Source organism: Lytechinus pictus, chromosome 3, assembly GCF_037042905.1.
Source record: "Lytechinus pictus isolate F3 Inbred chromosome 3, Lp3.0, whole genome shotgun sequence".
NCBI lineage: Eukaryota > Metazoa > Echinodermata > Echinoidea > Temnopleuroida > Toxopneustidae > Lytechinus > Lytechinus pictus.
In genome coordinates this window covers 4652017-4673614 of record NC_087247.1, presented here as the reverse complement: position 1 = coordinate 4673614, position 21598 = coordinate 4652017, and the positions used below count along the sequence as shown (strand labels likewise).

The 21598-nt window shown below is 34.5% G+C and overlaps 2 protein-coding genes across 2 annotated transcripts; both read right to left on the bottom strand.

Moving 5' to 3' along the window:
* Positions 1 to 1691: 1691 nt before the first annotated feature.
* Positions 1692 to 8598, bottom strand: LOC129256586 (mitochondrial inner membrane protease ATP23 homolog). The gene is made up of 6 exons (XM_054894753.2): positions 8415 to 8598; positions 7611 to 7656; positions 6008 to 6095; positions 4556 to 4690; positions 3777 to 3863; positions 1692 to 3251 (listed from the first exon to the last, which is right to left on the bottom strand). The coding sequence occupies exons 1-6, from the start codon at positions 8578 to 8580 to the stop codon at positions 3042 to 3044; spliced, it is 732 nt and encodes a 243-aa protein (XP_054750728.2). The 5' UTR covers positions 8581 to 8598; the 3' UTR covers positions 1692 to 3041.
* Positions 8599 to 10157: 1559 nt separating this feature from the next.
* Positions 10158 to 14027, bottom strand: LOC129257953 (homeobox protein ceh-36-like). Its single transcript, XM_054896401.2, has 3 exons — positions 13441 to 14027; positions 12445 to 12749; positions 10158 to 12005 (listed from the first exon to the last, which is right to left on the bottom strand). Exons 1-3 carry the CDS (start codon positions 13529 to 13531, stop codon positions 11373 to 11375), a joined length of 1029 nt encoding a protein of 342 aa, XP_054752376.2. The 5' UTR covers positions 13532 to 14027; the 3' UTR covers positions 10158 to 11372.
* Positions 14028 to 21598: the final 7571 nt, after the last annotated feature.

Below are 21598 nucleotides of genomic sequence, written 5' to 3'. Positions count from 1 at the left end.
TAGTGACCATCATACTTCGCTAATTTTATGAAAAATTGTACAAAGATCTAGGACCATCCATTTTACACTATTGCAAAAAAAATTCATATATAGAAATCTTAGATGTCCATTGTGCTGCATGGTCGTAGAAATCCAATCAAGATGTCTTTGAACGCTAACGGGTTGCACTCTCACACGATACCAGTTTGATGGTCACTAATTTCATATTTTTGATCATCACTGAATTTTTTTTTATCCTTTACGTAAAAAAATGTCAAGTTTTAGACGTCTAAAAAAATATATCAGGGAAAGGAGAGAGTGGAATTTGGAAGAGAAGGTGGAGGGGCTATGTTAAAGGGAAAATGAAACCTTTGAAACAAGAGAGCCCGTGTTAAAACAGAAAAATCAAAGAAACAGATCAACAAAAGTTTGAGAAAAATTGAATAAAGAATAAAGAAGTTATGAGCATTTGAAGTTTAGATCATTATTACAATGTAGATCGTTCAGTTGGCAATGCGACAAAGATGTGTGATGTCACATGTGAACAACTTTCCCATTACTTTTCTATATATTTCACTTAAAATGCCTCTTTTATCACATCTATCAGTAGATCATGTATTCTTTCTATAGGAGGGCATGTATTACAGATTTTTTATTTTTAAAGAATACATTATGGATAAAGAGTTTGTATCATCATAAGAATGAGCAAAAAAAGGGACATTTTAGGGGTAGTTTATAGTCCCACACAGGGAAAGTTGTTCACATGTGAGATCACACATCTTTATCGCATTGCCAATGAGAGGATCTCCATAGCATTAGTGATCGCAATATTCAAATGCTCATAACTTTCTCATTATTTGTCGGATTTTTTTCAAAGTTTGTCCACTTGTTCGAAAGGTTTCATTCCCCTTTAATGTACTCTTATTTCATATTATTGATATTAGCCCCCCTATGTATTTCTTACATAATCATTAAATGTATAAATGTAATCTTCACCATCTTCTGATTTTCAAAATCAAATTTATTATTCAAGTTGTGCCGTACAGACCAAGCAGTTGGTTTATTTCACTGAATTCAAATTTATTTTGATAAATTTAGCAGCATTTTTTAATAACTCTTGCAGCAATAGTTCCATAGGAAGACATAAACAGAAGTATTTGAAAATATTAGAGAGCATGAATACTGAGTGGAATTCTGATGGAAATATTGTACCCAAGATCAATATTTCATGGCGACTGCTGTTTTTTTTACACAATTGAACTCCTGGGCCTGTATTCGGAAGTTAGGTTTAACTTGGACCACAGTTTAACTCTGTGCTAAAATCATGGGGAACCAAAAATTCTGTCTATATTGTATATTTCTTATGTTTACTATTTTGTTTCCTGTTGCTTTCATAATGAAGAAAACTTATTCAAAATAGTTCAGTTATCATTCCCAGACAATTATGAAGAATTTGAGTTTCATATAAGTTAAGACACTGAATGTGTACTGTTAGGGATTTGTGCCCCAATTGGCTCTCCATAATTAAACCACAACTTTAAACTAGGGTTTAATTCAAATCCAAGTTCAGAGAACGGGCCTTGAAACTTCCATGAAGTCAACAATAATCTCATTTGATCCTCAAATTGGCAGCAATTTTCATACTTTCCAAAGAATTAAATATATGGATATAACATGAGTCAAAATGAATGATATCAGCAACATTTAGAATATTTGTTGGCAATTTGCATTTTTAAACAGATTTTATTTCCACTGCCAATTTAGAGCGTGTAATACATACTGCACTGGAAAATGGTATCAATTAAGTCAGCATATTTTTTCTTTCTTACTCTGGATAATGAGAAACTGCATAAGTAAGTGTCTTGTAAAGAAGACGCTATATCTCTATCTCCGGTTTTTAGCTCCTGTGTGTGCTGTAAATGAATACAAAAACATAAGAATCATGCTCACAAATTGCACACAATTGCAAAAAATTGCCCCTTTTGATTGTAGGAAATAAAATGCAGCTAATATAATCTTTTCTCTCTTCACTTTTACTCATTAAAGAGATTAATAAGGCAAGAGAAAATAAAATCAAGACTTGTCAAATTGCATGAACAAAAACAAAACCAGTCATCAAGTTCATATTGGCCCGTGATTTGTACTCTGATATAACTTAAGAATAATTTTAAAAGCACAAAACCTGGAGTGGTTTTCTGAGCACTTTACAATGCATAAGACGAAAGCAAATAAACATTGTATTAAGCAAATATGTAACAAATCTAGTTGTCGTTTACGGCTTTGAGTGGTTACAATGCCAAATGATCTGATGAAGTGAACATCTAAAGTTAATGATTTGTGCCACATCTATCATTCCATAGTAAGACTACTGATTTAGACCATAATCAAACCATATTGTTGAATATGGGGCACCTGTGTCTCATTGTCATTGTGCTGAAGTAACTTACTAATGAATACCATAAAGCATACCCTGTTATGTACATGAATTCAAATGATCTAAATTATCTCTGGTGGAAATTGATATTATTCAGTCATTTTTTTATCACAGAGAGTAAATTCCAATATTTCCACAGCCAAGTTAATTCATGATATCATTCATGCCAAATATTCACAAGTCATCTATTCATGTCATTGGGAAGTATTTGCATACAGAAGAGGATAAAAAAATTGAGGAAGTGTAAATCATCATATAAAATTAACATGCAAACTTTGTATTTTGTCAGTACAAAAGAGCAGGAATATAAGAATAGGGTCGTTCCAACTATTGCGTTTTGAATACCTAAAGAAAGCAGTGTGAACATCAGTAAATAAAAATAGAAGTGAAATATAAGGACTACAAGAACCTGTTCATATTGAATTCATGCATTCTAATACATTTCTCAGCAGCATCTGCTTGAGTCTTATGGCACCATAAATTTCTTCAAGAAATCAGTAATGATAAATGTTCAATCTTTCTTCAGATTGTCAATCATTATTTTATTATCCTTGTGTGATACAACACATACCACAAGCACATCCATCTGCAAAACCATTTCAGTTCAAATAGGTTGTCTAACCATGTGTTATCTTTTTGGTGGAAAAGCAGTTTTCTGGTCATGTGATTGATCATGTGATGCTGATTTCAGGTCAGCTGGTCTCCTTGGTATACAGGTGAAAGGTGCATAGTCTTTGAAGCATGTCTCCCAGACATCATCGACGGCTTTCTCTGCAACCTCTCGAGAAACGTCCCTGACCGCCAATATGGAACCAATAGCTCTTCTCTTCACACAAGTCTACAACATAGATAAAACAAAATGATAACAGTAATTATACTCCAAATGACAATAATAAACATCATACTTACATCTTGCTTTTAAAGAAAGATTTAAAAGTGCTGCACAATATTATCAACATAAAATTAGTAACCATGTTTACACCTCTCTTTCAGAATACTGAATTATCCACTTGTCTGATTGGTCTAAAAGTGGGGTCATGTCTTAAACCACGACTCCAAAACAACAAATTAGGTCCGTTGGTAACAGGCAAAATTTAACATTAAAGATGCCTGTTGCCACCTAAGAATGGGCATAGTTGAATAGATCCCTATGAAAAAAAAATTGCAGATACCATAATTTCAGCATCATTTGATAAATAATTTTAGACAACTTGCACATATATGTGCTTCTTCACTAATCTTCATTAACATGTTTCTCTTACTTTTCTTTCTGCTTTTATCCAATTTTATCCACACCAAATTGGGTGAACTTTCCCTTTAACCCTTTCAGTGAAACAACTCTCTGGTGTCTACTACAATGTACCTGATGATGATTCTTAAATCTGAAGTTCCAGCTGTAAAGACTATCACTCAAGAAAGAACAATCACCACTCAAACTGGAAGCTCTTATCTATAAACAAATACAAATAAAAATGAAATAACATCGCATATAAAAATCAAAACATTTAAATAGAAATAAAGAAGTCACATGTAAGTACTAATTACTAGTAAAATCTTCTTTCAAATTTTCATTTTTCAAAAGATGTGCAGATGGCAATGTATAAACTCAATGAATTTGGAAATTTTTCCCAAATTCATTTGTCTTAAAGTCAAAATAACAACATTTCTCGAAAATGCAGAGAATGGGAAAAGCTACATTCTTGACATTTTTCTCATGATGAAACTCAAGATATTTTTGTCTTTGTTGATACCAAAGGCAGTCTGGAGCTAATGATGGAATTAGTATCTAGAGTCTGTTGCTTCTGAAGTGCAATGATGAGTTGCCATGAGCTGTACGCAAATATATTACCATCAGTGGTGCACCCAATAGCAGGCGCAAAGGATGCGCATGCCCCCTCTATATTTTGAGATTTAAAACATACATATCAAATTAAGTCTAAAAAAACAGTCGTCTGCATCTCCTCCATTTAATAAAAAACGCTCTTTTTATGCCATCAACATCCTGGTTCCACCACTTTTACTTTTAACCTAAAAATTATCAATATTATCATGGTTATCATAATCAGTTAAGTTGTAATATAGTTAACATTGTTTTACTACAGTTCTAATCTCTACTGAAAATTACTGGAGTATGTTTTTTACCTCTGAACAAGCAACATGTCTTATATCCGTCCAGTCCACTTTGGCTCTACAGTGATCGTACGCATGTATCAGCTCGTGGGTGAGAAGCGTACTCAATATTCTTTGGGAAGGGCTCTTGTTTTCACATAAAACAATCTGCAAAATATAATAAAGATTGATTTTATGAGGGATTGAGTTTAACTTGATTTCTGACAAATATAGACTGGTAGATTTCATTGTCCATGAGGGACCTAATAATGAGAATAGATACCCTTCCAAAGGGCACTTGTGCATAGTGTGTTTTTAATTTAAGAGAACCGGGGGCCGTTTCATAAAGCTGTTCGTAAGTTAAGAGCGACTTTAAGAACGACTGGTGATTCTTTCTCGTGGTAAATGGTATTTGCCATTAAATGTTCATTGGTGATTATTTAGCACGTAGGAAAGGATCACCAGTCGTTCTTAAAGTCGCTCTTAACTTACGATCAGCTTTATGAAACGGCCCCCAGACGAGGGGGTTCACAGAGAGTTATGTATGACTTAAAGTCATGCTCTGTGTTAATACACAAGTAGCATGCGTCCTCTTGGCATGATTTGACCCATGCGGTGATGCCTTTTATTCTGCATGCAACTGGATATTTAAGTGCCACTCTAAAGTCATTCTTAACTCTATTTTGTGAAACACCCCCAGTGCTTTCCTGACATACATCACCAGGGTGGTTTTTCACAAAGATTTAAGTGTGACATCAAGTCATGCTCAGGCACTAACACGCATGTGGACCCTCCCATTGATGGATATGCGGTTGCGTGTGTCACCTGTGCATGATCTGACCAATGCTGTAATGCAATACATACTTTACCACATAAAACTGAAGTAAAGTGTCATTTATAGTCACATTTTATTAAATTTTTGTGAAAGAACCCCAAGATTCACACAAAAAAGACACTTAGCATGAAAAAATCTTTCAAACTTCCATTGAATCACCATAACACTTATCAAAGGTAGGTGTGGGATACAAAGCCATCCTGGTGGGTGTGTCATAAAGCTGTTCGTAAGATACGAATGACTTTATGCACAACTGGTGAACCTTTCTTGTGCTATGTGATATCCCTGTGTAATTGAGTTATGACCTAAGAACGTGTTCCAGTTGGGCATAAAGTTGTGCGTAATTCTACGAAAAGCTTTATGAAACACCCCATATTTCAGAATTTTTATATTGTCAAAAAATGAATATGTTATGCAAGCCTGCTTTTATGCTTAAAATCCATGTTACCTCTACAAAATCAAGAGAGTAAGAGACATGTCTTATTAAAAAAAATTAAAACTTCATAAATCAAGAAAGAATGACTGAAACTTTCATTTAATTTAATTGATTTACTTAATTAGGACAAAAGACATTTCATCAGACATCACATCAATATATGAATCATAATATCATAAGAAATTTGTTATGACAAACTATTCAGTCCATTCACCTGACCATTAACGGGATCAAAGCCTCCATTGACAGGACTGTCACTAGCACACGGCTCACACACTATGTGTGTATCTAGATCCACTGGGCTGAAACAAAGAGAAACAAAGATTTTTTTGATTTTTTTTTTCTTATTTTTTTTAACTTTCATTTTATACAGGTATTCCTGCCAGTTTATTATGTCAAAATAAAGACAAATGATGAAAACTCATAAAAATGACTCTCATCTGATTTTATTATCTGTTTATTTACACTCATGACCCATGAACAATCTTTTACAAACAAAAGGATAGACAGTGATAATGATAGATTTACAAGATGAATAGCACAGAAACCTTTTACTTCCATATGTAGTGATTTCATTATACCGATATTACTTTGAAACATTTTGTGCAACCATCAAAATAAGCATAAAGTATATGAGTTGAGTTTATTAACAACATTAACATATTTACAAGAATGTGTTAATATGAATCATATAAATGCAATTTATAACATAACATAAGCATAGTCTATATAAAAGCATAATATGATACCACATGTGATATCAGCATAATACAAAAGAGTAACATCATGTGGTTTGTCTTGATGCAGTTTCACCTGACAAGAAGCAAATCACCATAAAAATTGATCGTATGCATGAACATAAATTGTAAATGGTATGGGTGATTTTGTACAAACGAAAAGCTGTTAAAGGGAGAACCAAAAGTTAGCACAAGTGCTAGTCAAGAATGGTTCCCCCAAAAGGATCAAAGTGCAATGTATCTACTCTACTAAAACAACTTTCTCTGATTTTTATTTTTATTTTTTCATTTCAAACACATATTAATCATCAAACTTCATTAATCAAGTGATTTTTCAGATTTTTACGAAATGAAAACCGTGTTCTTTTCTCTCGAATACTCTGGGGCAAACTATTCCAAAACTTCGCTCCAACAAAAAATATAGAACAAGATTTTATTTTCTTTTCTGAAAACAATGTACTTGGATTACTCAAGTCAGTCCTATGGTATTGAACCACATTCTATTTTACACACTGCATACTGATATTTGTGATAAAGAATATGCCTTTTGTACTTTGTAGGCTTTCACAGTACTTGTAGTTAGTAACAGTACTAGCAATAATTTAGCAAGCAAGTGTTAGAGACTACCATTGATTGATCAATTGTTTCAGATACAATTTTATTCAATTTCGGATAATTATTCTGATTTAATGCTGTCAAGATGTATTTTTTTTGTAATTTACTGGGACCTGCTACTCCAAGTTTTTATAAATTTCTGAGGTTTCTGTTTTTTTATTTTATCATTCATAATGTTTTTTTATGCTGAAAAAATGAATAAATTGCATTGAATTGAACTGAACATTTCATAATTTATTAGCATAATTAAAAACTCAACTGAAATGCAATAATACTTTAATGAAAATGTAACACATTAAAATTATAATTTATTTAAGCATCATTCAATCTTCATTTTACTCTTAATCATACCTTCTGTTGTTTCCTGCATTAAGTAATTTAACATATTCTGTCAATATATAGATTATTATCACAATTATCATTCTTAATCTTGACCCACAAAATGTTTAAATGTTTTCCACTTACCATCCAATTTGTTCCATGGCAACAAGCATGAATTTTACATAAGGATCTGGAATAAATATAAACAACATAAGAAATGCTGAGATATATTATTATAATTCTAAAATAAGCCTAACTATAGATCAATTTATAATTACTTTTATTCTGCTATCATGACTATTAATTATTAACGACTTTAGCTAGGCAGTCATGTCTCATCTCAAATTCTCATGTCATGAGAGTAAAAGACAAGACAAAATTTGTAAGCAAACACAAATCCCGGTTTCAAGTGCCAATGCATGATAATTGATTGTGGCCAAAGGAAAAGGAGAAAAGCCTTCAAAAGGCAGAGCAAGAAAAGACAAGACTAATGTAAAGTCAATCATGTCAATGACAATGCAGCAGGGGAATGGGTAGACCAAAAGCTTCAGTCTCTGTATTTTGGTTGTTCCGCTGAACTACGTTGGCTCCACTCACCAATACATAGGTAAATGGGGATTACAGTAAAATGTCAGAAATTGTTGAATAAATCCCCAGAAACGACGGTTATTCCTGTCTAGGGAATGGGTTACCTGAAGCGAAGTTCATGCAGGCTCCACTCCACTTCACTATCGCTACACTATGCTCCACCTAGTGTAGCGGTAGTGAAGTGGAGCCTGCACGAACTTCGCTCGAGGTAGGGAATGGGTGAGCGATGGTGGAATGAGTGAGCGCCAAGCGGTGGGGCACAGCGCAGCGGGGCCGCGCCGGCGTGGAGGGAAGCCCGGAACTGTGGTTTCGGGAGGCGTTGCACTGCCACTGGCTCACTATAAAAATAAAACAACTTACTGTGTTTGCAAGCAAAATCTGCCCTTTCAATACAATTTAAGTGTTTTCTCCTTTCATTCCAGCTTCTTTTGTCTATATTTGATTGGCTGGATTCAGTTCTTTCGTCCTTTTCTGCTGTCTCTGATGGCATCGCACTGGTGGCATGATCATTCATGGGCGCTGCCATCTTGGATATTACGCCCTCTAATGCACAAAGTTGGTTTGTTTTCATTTCAATTCAATTCAATTTAATTGATTGATTGATAACGAATTTATTTTCACATCAAAATTTCAACAAAGTTACAAATTAAAGCGAATCATAATATAACGTAATGAAATTAAATATAAACCTTCTGAAAGGCAAAGCTTGTTATTGCGGAAGGTTTCCTTCAATAAACAGGGGCCGCGGAACGGTTTTCAAAGTGTGGGGGGGGGGTTGACCATGCTAAAAATCACAATCATATGGTAAATTTTACGTTTTTGTACACAGTTTTGGAAAAAAGTGGGGGGCTGAAGCCCCCCCCCCGGTTCCGCGGCCCCTGATACAAAGTTCATAATATACAAATCAGAATACCCTTGTTGAATATATATATTTTATTTTTTTTATTCAAGTCCATAAAGATTTTTTTTCGAGATTTACATACGTACACACATTTCATGACAACATCTCAAAGAATACATGAGTGAAATATCGACATAAAAAATTATAAACAGCAATTATACAAATAGTGCACCATTGCAAAAAAAGAAAGAAAGTAAAAAAATATAGAAAGAAAATTCCTACAAGGCACCCCGCGCTTGCCCCCATTAAAATGTGTGGGGGGGGGGGCAGAAAGGCAAGAGGAGAGCAGAGAGAGGGGAGAGTGTGGAATAATAAGGCAGTACCGTACCCTACCGATTTCCAAGCATTTCTCGGCCTCGTATTTTGTTGGCACATTTTGGCACATTATAATATACATGTATATCAATTTTTGTTTCTATAGTTTTTTCTATCTATCTTTCTTTCTTTAATTCTTTCTTAATTTCTTTCTTTCTTTAATTCTTTCTTTCGATCTTTGTTTGTTTTTTCTTTCTTTCTGTCTTCTTCCTCCTCCGCTCCTCCTCTTCTTCGATCTTCTTCTTCGTCGTCTTCTTCTTTTTTCCTCTTCTTCTTTTTCTTCTCATTCTTCTTCTAAGCTTCTTTTTCTTCCTCCTCCTCCCATTATGTCCGGGATCATATTTACTCTCCTCTTGATCTAGTTTGTTTTCTATTTAAAAATGTAGCCTTTGTTTTTATGTTAATATTCGTTGTACTTTCCATCTTCCAATTCCATTTATAAAAGCTTTGTAATAGGTTTGCTGTTTCTTTTTATATATTTGTTTTTGTTTCTTTTCTAGACATTTTTGGTGTGGTGTGCCAATATTGGAGATCTGTATGTAATATTTATTGACTGAGGCACAATAGTATATACCACATTATTATTATTTTCATTTTCATTCATCCTTCTTTACTTTCTTCTTTGATCTAACCCCCCCCCCCCCTTCTGTAATATTCATTTGTATTCATATGGATTTCTTCTCTCCTGGTAATTGAATTTATTTTTGCAATTTTTTTTTCTCCCCCTCCCTCTATCTAATTCCGCATGCACACAGAACACCACGTCTCTATCTCTTTGTTTCACTTTATTGTAGTCCACCTTCTTTCTCTCAGCACACCCAAACACCACAGCCTCTCTGTCTGTATCTCTATTCTCTCCGACAAAATTCTTAAACATGATTTAGACCTAAATTTTCATCATTTATTTGAAGATCAAAGGAAATTATCGAGAAATACAATACAAATTCAAATTTCATCACTAGACAAATATCTTAATAAATATTTCAGATAATTATGAGGTAATAATAATTTTATACCACACATCTTATTTACAACATAATAAGAGCAAGTAAGGCAAGTAGAATGTCACGCTTGCATGGCAGCGTCAAATAATTTAAATGAAAGATACCGTGTGTACGAACCCGTACTATCATCATTCTTGAGAGGGGACTCCCATTGACAAAAAAAAATCGAACAATAAAGGAAGAATGGGTCGACATACTTCCTTATACGAATGATATTAAGCACAGAGAAGATAAAAAAGTTATGCCTATTACCTAAAAAAAAATCGACATTTGCCCTTTTTGGGGTGCTATTTACTCTTCTAAAGGAGTATCGTGCAACCCTCACGAACCCCTTGTCCGTAAGGCCCTTATAAAATAGACAAGGGCGAAATCCTATATCAAGTTGAGTAAACAAAATTATGATGGAAAATCAATCAAATCAAAACTGGGTCTGATTTTCGTTTTCATACCATTTATAATGATAATTTTGTAAGGCGCTAAAACAGATGTTTCTAAAAGCGAAATTATCAACACATGCAGTGTTATTGTCATATAGTTAATTGTGTTTTTTCCTTAAAGGTCAATTCCACCCCAAATAAATTTTTTAAAAGCATACAATAAAATACAAAAGATATAGTGATGGTGATGTCATACTGAACAGGGTGTCCAGATACTTGTTTTAGGAAAATGAAAAAAAATTAAATGTCATTATTTTTGGCTTTCAGATTTAGATTTTAGAGCGTCAAGCTTATTTTTCGATTTTTCTCTTTTTATTCATGTAAAACCGAATTTTATTGGGGTGGACTTGACCTTCAACAGAAAGACCCAAAATTTATTAGGTGAACAAATTATGGAACATTAGTAATTTAGCATAATGTCTTGATGGTTTATGTTTATTTCCTCCCCAATTATTTTGATGTATATGACAAAGCATAATTAAAGCTGAAATAGTTATAATTCGTATAAATTTTAAGGTTGACAAAATTGTATATAATATCAAATCTAAAGGTATCAAGGTGCATGCTGATGCCAGTCTTTGTATAGAGTTGAACTGGAAAATTTGCCTCTATCATCGACACTAAGTCCATTTCTTCTACCGGTTCCCAGTGCAGTTTACAATTAGTGGGCGTCTTTGCAATTCATCGGTTGGAAAGATACAAGAGGAACTCCAAGATAGTAAGCATACTTCAGCGAAGTCTCGGTGGTCGGGTAATAAGGGTGTGATGACAGTTTCTGGTAGTCACCGTCGACGTCCGCAACGTCAACATGTAGAGACGGGGAATGATGTCGTGCCATCGGGCTGTGTCCTGAAGCAGAAATGTCTTTGACGTTGGCATGAAGAGTGGACCTGGCGTAGAGATCCGGTGATGATTGAAAAGAAGAGAGTTGTTTCAGTTGGTGTTTCTGTTTGTGGTTGTATTTATAACCTTGATGGAGAGACTGGGTAGTCTTTGCGGAGGAATCAGCTTCATCGCGGCTACTCTTTGATAAAAACTCAATGGACATAAGAGGGGAAACCTTCGACGTTTTTACGCCAGAGCTCCAATCGAGTTCTTGCTTGATTCTTTGACTGCCATCGGTCTTGTTCATCAAACGACCAGCGGCTTCGCCGATGATCTCGTGGTAATATTGGCTGTCGCTCCTGAAGTCAGATGCTTGTTGTCGGTAGGTCGGACTTTGACGACTATCCGGAGAGCTCTTCCCTGAACGTTCTTGCCGTCTTTCCCGTGCCCGACGATTTTGGAACCATACCTGTAACGAGATAGAATTAAGTAAAGGCTTGGTTAGAAGAAAGTAATTTTGTAATAACGGAAATATTATTCATTGATGGTAGAAAAAATGGATATCCATAATAATCAAATGCAGTAAACAATTTCTTACGGACAATGAACTGCTAGTATGTAATTCATACAGATATTTTGAGACTGAAAGAAAATACTGTGACTGTAAATAATAATAATAAGTCTTGGGGTTAAAGTTTAAGACTTTCCTTAAAGAATAGCTATCACAAGTAATATAGCTTTAAGCTTGTTCTATTTTTTTTTATACAAATATACTGTCAGTTTATGATATATGACAAAATAATATAAGAAATTCGAAAGGATATGAAATTCACCACTTTCGAGTAGATGGAATTGAAAGATAGAAGGGATTATTAATCATGACATATAAAAATAAATCTTATAATTACCTGAACTCTGGCTTCGGTGAGATCGATGGCATCAGCTAGCGCTTCTCTTGAGTTTATATCTGGGTATTTATTCTTCCTGAAAACCTGCTCCAGGCTCTCTAGCTGCAGCCGTGTGTATATGGTACGACTGCGGCGCCGCCTGTGCCTCAGTGCGTTCATTTCTTCCTCGTTCGTGGCGCCTGCTCCGTGGTGGGGAGAAGTCACGTGGTCACTGGCCGCGTCGCAGTGATGGTGGTGGTGGTGATGCGACGCCGTGTGCGAGGTTGTACTGGTTGAGTCGGGGGGATGGTAGTTGGGTAAACGCCCTGCAGAAATTCATTGTTTTGAAAAAAGATTACTTTAGTATATTCGCCTTGCGTGCACACGGAAGGCGTTTGGCCTATTATAAGTTAAGTAATATTACGTTCCTAAGATTGAACAGGCTAATTTTATTTCAATAAGGAATAACTTATTAAACTATTTGAACTTGTTCTGATCAACATCAACAATCGTTATTCATGAATCGATTCGGAAAATGAAGATATCGTCTTTCTTGTATAAAGATAAGATGTTTTGAAAAGTCACTATTTCATACTAGTTAATTGGGAAACAATTCAATTATATTCTTTCACAGTCATGACAGTATCATCTGCTAATGATCTGCTAATGTTTGTGGAAATTGTTTATGTTCATAAACTAATCTATATATTGTTTCAGTAATGCAACTATACGATGTATGAACCATGAATGGCTAAGTATCTTTTCTTCATGGAAATGAAAAATACGAATTTGCAATTGAAATGCCATCCGCACAAAATGAATTTAATCAATTTTGTATATTTAATATCATGAAGAAAATGAAGGAATGCATATATAATATTATGAACAAACTTAAAAGAACTTTTAATATGATGAATTTTGAAGGAGTTAGAAGGGGGGAGATAACAAAATAAAGTTGAAAAGAGAAAGAAATCAAAGATTTATCATTTACGGAATGTCTGGAACTGTACAGCTTACCTGTAACGTCTCTGCTAAGTTTCATCACATCTCCAAAGAACTCAGCGGCCGGGACACACCGTGCCGCATCGTCATCACAAACTGGGAACATTCTGATACCAGCTCGCTCTTTATAAGCAGAACAAACGAAATATTGAAAAGTGAGTTTTTATTATAAATCGCTTTCTGAACTCTGTCGTATTCCAAGGTAGTATACTGCTGTTGGTGTTGATCACTCAAGAGGGTGCGGTGACGTTGCCCTGATACAAGTTCCTGCACTATGGACTTACACCTTCTATGACCAAGTCTTGGAAGATTATGAAGGAACCAGGTCCACCCCAAGCCCCATATACCACATCCCTCTTCAACGACCAGACCACAACTCAAAGAAAGACAAGTGGCGGTCCTCTTTGATACCACTTTGTCGGTCGCCGCTCCTGGTGGAGATTTAATTGGATCATCCTCTTGACTTTCTTTGTTTTCCCCAGAAACTTGACCATCAGAACAAACGAACAGTTATGACGCAGTTAATGATTATACCTGTTAAACGCAGAGGAGCTATTCAGTGACCGGGGTACATAAAAGACCCGATAGAGTGTTTAGGTGACACGCGCATCCTTTGTTCTTGTTTATATATACTGGGTCTATTATTTTCTTGGTAACAATAAACTGAACGGTGATTCACACTTCGTACGGTTTTTTTTCCCATGAACCTGAATGTCTCAGCTTGTATAGTAAATCTCGGACAGTTAGCGCCGCCATATGAATGAATAATTGAAATAATATTCATTGAATGGAAATTGGACTTCATCAATATGCATAATATAATCTTAGTACTTTAATTCACATATTGGTTAGGCATAAACTTTCTATTGATGAAAATAAGCACACATAAGGTAGGTTGACCTCACAAGGCAAATATCATTATTGATAATTTCGTTAAGTTATTAATATGATATTCAAAATCACAATAATTCTTAAAATGTTAATAGTTAAAAAAGTCTCTGTATCAAAATTCTTTGAATAATGTATTAAATTTGAAAGAATGGTGTGGACTTCAAATTATATTCTCAGAAATGTTCGGTGCATGCATGTGTTTGGGGCTTCCGGGCTTGTATTATGTAAAAGAATTCCAACTACCCCTATAAAAATGTTGACCTACTCAGATTCAGAGTGATTCACACATAATGCATAATATCCAGCCCGTTCCCACGAACTGCTGATAACTTCTCTAATTACCTTGTAATCCCCAATTATCGGCTACTTTGATCCACGTTTATTGAGACAAAACTGAAAATGATATCGGCACAAAACTGCCGGTATATATCGGCCATAAATCTAGTTAACGCTGTTTGATCATTGATTAAAGAGATCAAGTTTATGTCTCCTTTGATTAATAAACAAATCTTTGAATATTTAAAGAGGTTTGAAAATTCTCTTCAGGACACCTTCAAACTGAATCTTCCATCGTTTTAAAGAAAAAAAAAATCGGTACGTTGGTTGAAATGTAGTTGGCGGGTAAGTAATTAAACAAACTATCTCGAAAATGACGTCACTTACACACTGTTAATTGATGCAGGAAGCTGAAGGGATGGGGAATATGCGATTATCTCACATTTTTAACAAAACGAAATCATTAATAATCTACTTCCGCCTTTTTTCAGCTACATTTTTCGTCACTGGCGTGCAGATTTGGACGGCTTTGGGGCATATCCCCCTCCCCCCAAAAAAAATCACGATCAAGATTTTTTTTAAAGAGGAAAAGAAAAGAAAAGGAAAAGGGGCGAAGTATAATATAATTGGAATATGTCAAAAATTTGTGGAAAAATAATTTTTTTGTATTAAAAATGTCAAGAATTTTGCTCGAATGCTTTGCTTTCTCGCAGCTTTGCGTCTGGTCCCCTCAAATATTTAGCTTATATACGCTGCCGACAATCGTTTCGCTAGGGCCTATATTATGCAAATGACAATAGGTCCTACCGTTTTTGTCGCAGATTTTATATGTATTATTTAAACTAAATTATTTGCGTTTAAATCATGAGGAATAAAAAGACTGTGATGATAAAATCCGTGTTTCAAAATAACGCGATTAATAAAATATACATCATCAATTCGCAATATTAATGATTGATTCAAAAAGTGTAAGCAAATTTGTATTCTTTGTTGTTTATTTATTTTTCCTCTCTATCTCTTCATTTCTATTTTTCTATATTACGCCTGTTTTTGTTTTGTTTTTAAATCTTTTCCAGTCATATCTAATTGACCGATTCCCTCAATAATATGGGATGGTAAGTGTACCCCTCTGATAAAACAATGCCTTCTGACATGTCTGAAATATACTATAGATAGAGTTTATTCCCTTTTTACATTTCTTCTCTGTGTATAATACTATTTTTAATATAATTATGTATTTGTATGAATTACTGTAATCAACATATTCATATATGGATTATATTATTTTGTCCAAACAATAGAGAATGCAGGACCATACTCATGACGGAAGCCTTTTGGTAAGAAATCTAATAATTTTCAGTCATATACATTCATGCCGAATACCATCACACTCATGCTTTTTACACTAAAGATTGTTTGATAGTTTCTTGCCCATGTTTTCGTTGAGGTGAATTCCCCTTTTACATGTTTTAGATAATTATACCCCCACCCATTATTTATGTGTAATATACTGTTAAAACGACTCGTTGCGCGATTTATAAGCCCCCTCCCCACCATCCCCTCCCACCCCTGACCGACATGAATGATTGCTAGTTAAAACTGGATTAAATCTGAACTTCCTGCCCCCTGCATGTGTATTTGTGTTCTTATTAATTAATACCGGCAATGACCCTCTAATTTAATTTAATGGACATCCCTTTTATATGATTTCGGAATAGAGAGGAAGGATAAAGAAAATGTGTGACTACCGTCTAAGGAGTTTCTTTGTTTCTTTCCTCGAAATGACATTACCAAGAATTCGTTTGAACATAACTTGAATGTTTTATGTGGATTCGATAACATGGCTTAATGTAAACAACAAACAATATCAAGCAACGTACTTATGCAAGAATAAAAGCGAAAAAACAACTGGTTATAAGTATGTGATTGTATTAAAGAAATATACATTTTAAACCGTTTTCCTCTTCAGATACGAGGCTCTGATAACCGATTTTGACTTATTGTATTGTTATCACTTTTCGTATTCGGCATTTAAAAACAAAGACATGTAATACACATTTTATGTAATTACATTGTACAATTTTTGTATGTTTTTTATGGCCAAATAAATAATAATAATAATAATACAAAAAATAATAATAATGCATGTAAAATCAAATTGAAAGTACAGAAATGATTAAATGATTACTAGTATGATAACACCTGGATAAGAGTTTTAGATGCGATATAGGTCATGTAGGTGCAGAGCAGAAAATGTTAACTTTACCAAGGCGGGTCTTCATCCCCATTCCCCAAAACTTCAGCTCTATTCGCATTTTGCATTTAACATAATTTACAAACAACAATTAAAAGAAAGAAAGAAAAGGAAGACACCCACCCCCCCAAAAAAAAGTAGAAAGCAAAGCGATCCCCCTCAGATAGAAAGAAAAATAAACAAACAAACAAATACATGAAATAAGTATAATGAAGAATAAAAGGGAAAGAAAAAAATCAAACATATTAAAAATAATTCCCTGGATGCTAAACGAATGAATTAATTGAAAACACATGAAAATAAAATAAAATAAACTAAAATAGAAACAAAATAAAAGAAAAAAGAAAATATATGATGTATATATTATATATTTTTATTTCTATAAATTAATTAATCCAATTTGTAAAATATAAAAATAATCAGTAGGACCTAATGTGAAAAAAATGTTCCAATTATGTAATATCATGGATCTATTAGAGCCTGTACGACTTCGATTGTTGAAATTCAATATGAAAAGTGCATGATATATATTTTTCAATCATAAAAAAACTTGATTGATTCTTTTATTTTCCTGCTTTAAAAATATTGTTGGTTTCAAAATAGTAATATGTGATGACAGCCAGCCATGATGACAGCATTCAAGTTCATTAAACCACCATGGATTTTTGTAACTTCACACGAAAACTGATGAAGTAAAAACATATAGGGTGACATGCAGTAGAAGAAATTAGCCTATTTATTTTCAACCATGGAGTATTTAATTGCAGATTGAACGATCACGCCGAAAATAGCAGCATTGCCGGCTATCCACATCAAAGTAACCTAATCGCTCTTTTTAATGTTCAAATTGAGATGTAACAACATTACAGACTGTCATAAAAATTCCGCAAATCACCAAATCTGAAAACAATAAGAAATTGACTGCCCGGTGAGTAATACCTTTGATCGGGGCCGCCTTTTCTAAACAATCAAGGCCTATACCACTGCCCAGTATACAGTGATTTAGGTTTCTGATCATAAAATGGTTGGATATGTATTAGGTGGTCTATTATAGTAAAATCGATACCATTCGCACTATTTTCCCACAAGCATTTTGCATATCATTAATTTTGCATCACTCACAAAGTCACAAATTATATAAACCTGCTATGATAGGCAATAATTGTAATTAAATTACTGTAATCATAAAAAAACCGCATTATAATCCGATTTGAGGCGTCCGAAGTGCATGGAAACATTGCCTTTGGTTACTCTGGAAAAGGCCTCATTCAAATTCAGTTAAAGGATATACCTACTATCATCTTGTATGCTTTATACACATGCCGTAGCTGAGCTACGTAAATTTTCTGATTATCACCTTCATCAGAAGAAAAAGTGAAATAATGATGACGTATTCAGTTAAAAATGATTGATATTTAGAAAAAAGTCTTTTGAAATATTTCTGATAAATATTAGTTTACTGCAAATACTATTGTATGTGGTGATCATGTGTGTCGGTCACCGGGGGGCCGGGGGGGGGGGGGGGTGATCGAGGGAATATATCCCTCCACATTTCACGTAGGTATGGTCTTTGTTATCATCCCGCTCAATTGCCAGGTATGCTGACCTAATAGAGACATAATTAAAGGGGAATCCAGCCTTGACCATAAAATGTTGTGTTGGGAAGAAGAAAAATAAATTTAACTGAATGGTGAAAGTCTGAAAGAAATCGGACAAGCAATAAGAAAGTTATAGCTGCTTTAAAATTGAGATTACTAATACTATGTAGATTTCAAATTGGCAACTGGGTAAGTAAATTATGACAAGGGGCAAGGACAACTTTCCCATAGGCCATGTACTTTATTATCAGGGATTTGTGGTTTTCTCCTAAGTACCCATTCCCCTGGGGCAGTAATCTAAATATAACCCAGGTAGTATATTGTTTTATGTCCTCATGAAAGAAAAACATAATTTGAAATAAAACTTTTGGGAAAAATGACATTTTAACCATAATGTGTATTGGAGTACATGCATGGAAGAGTAGTCCTTGCCTTACATCACTATGACATCCCATATGCGGCCAATTTGAAGTCTCCATGGGTATAGTGATTACCAATATTTACAACTTTTAAAAATTCATAACTTTCTTGTTGTTTGTCCAATATTGTTCAAACTTTCACCTATCAACTTGTCTGATTTTTCTTTTCCTTATAAAAACAAGTTTTTATTTCGGTTGGATTCCCCTTTAAGGACTGTGCCATTAAACGGATATGTATCTAACAATGCGAGCGCGAAGCGCGAGCTGATTTTTTTTTTATATTCAGACCTAAAAATGGAATATTACAAGCAAAGTTTTGTAATCGTGATACATACCTGTCTCACTAAACAGACGATGCCAGCGGTAAGCGCGAGCTGACATTTTTGTATATAATTGACCCCAAACAGATTTTTTAAGGACTATTTCTTTTAGGAATTCATGAAGAGTATACATATCTTATAATCTCACAATATAGCTGATTTTGTTAGAATTACAACGAAACACATGAAGCACTTTTTGAAGTCATTGTAATCATGAACATGGTATGTATCTCTTTAATCAAACTTTGCGAGCGCGAAGCGCGAGCTGAAAATTTTTGAAATTCAGACATATCTCACCAATCCACTGATGCGAACGTAAGCGGACTAGATTTTTTTTATTTATTCAGACCTTAAAAGGGGCAATCACTTTTAGTAGTCATGAACATGAAGCATATGTCAGGATATAAATCAATAACTCGAAATGTGAGGATATATATTTGATGTATATTGACGGGATGTTTTGTAGTACAACGGGATTATATATCTCATTGAACAGACAATGCGAACAATAAGTCCTAAGCAATACTACAGTTATGAAAAAAAAATGATGTAATATAGTATAATATATATATAACATGATATAACATAATATAATAATATCTAATAATTTCTTCTTTCCCCGCTACGTTTCTTTTCCTTTCTCCCTCTTTTTTCTCCTTTTCTCTCGTTTTTTTTGTTTTGTTTTTTTTTTGGTTTTTTTTGGGGGGGAGCCGATTGGGGGAGGGGCATGTGCCCCCCGTAGTTACGCCACTGACATGGCAATTATAATGCTAATGATGATAAGGAGGTTGTAAAAGATGATCATGATAATCAAGATAACGGTAGTATTAATTGTCGTATATAGTCATGATAACCACCTACTATTTTTTTTTTTGGGGGGGGGGGGTCGGAATTTTATTATGTTTATTGTTATTGAACGAAACTGTTCCTTTCAGAATGTGTATGAAACAAATGGACGGAGAACGAACAAATTTCCAGCATGAAATAAAATAATATGTTCATGTTTATGTTTTTGTCAGCACATGGCATTTTCTTTTAAAATTTACTCCTCCCCGCAAGCGCATGGGATGTGCAATGTTTAATTAAAAACCCTTTAGAATCTCACTTAATTTTTGTTACTAGTATTCTTTATCCAGGTTATGATGTAAAAGAAGTGATGTAAAATCCGGGTGTAAGACATACGAAAAACATGAGAATTGATATTGAAAAAGTGTATAAATAACCATAAAAACTGACTAGAGAATGTCCGCAAATGATGATGATGGTGATGATGATGGTGATGATGATAATGATGATGGTGATGATGATGATGATGGTGATGATGATGGTGATGATGATGATGGTGGTGATGATGATGATGATGATGGTGATGATGAAGGTGATGATGATGATGATAACAATGATGATGATGATGATGATGATGGTGATGATGATGATGATGGTGATGATGATGGTGATGATGATGACAGGATGATGATGATGGTGATGATGATGATGATGGTGGTGATGATGATGATGATGATGGTGATGATGACGGTGATGATGATGATGATAACAATGATGATGGTGATGATGGTGATGATGATGGTGATGATGATGATGATGGTGATGATGATGATGGTGGTGATGATGATGATGATGATGGTGATGATGACGGTGATGATGATGATGATGATAACAATGATGATGATGATGATGGTGATGATGATGGTGATGATGATGATGATGGTGATGATGATGATGGTGATGATGATGGTGATGATGATGATGATGGTGGTGATGACGGTGATGATGATGATGATAACAATGATGATGATGATGATGGTGATGATGATGGTGATGATGATGATGATGGTGATGATGATGATGGTGGTGATGATGATGATGATGATGGGGATGATGACGGTGATGATGATGATGATAACAATGATGATGATGATGATGGTGATGATGATGGTGATGATGATGATGGTGATGATGATGGTGATGATGATGATGATGGTGGTGATGACGGTGATGATGATGATGATAACAATGATGATGGTGATGATGGTGATGATGATGGTGATGATGATGATGATGGTGATGATGATGATGGTGGTGATGATGATGATGATGATGGTGATGATGACGGTGATGATGATGATGATGATAACAATGATGATGATGATGATGGTGATGATGATGGTGATGATGATGATGATGGTGATGATGATGATGGTGATGATGATGGTGATGATGATGATGATGGTGATGATGACGGTGATGATGATGATGATAACAATGATGATGATGATGATGGTGATGATGATGGTGATGATGATGATGATGGTGATGATGATGATGGTGGTGATGATGATGATGATGATGGGGATGATGACGGTGATGATGATGATGATAACAATGATGATGATG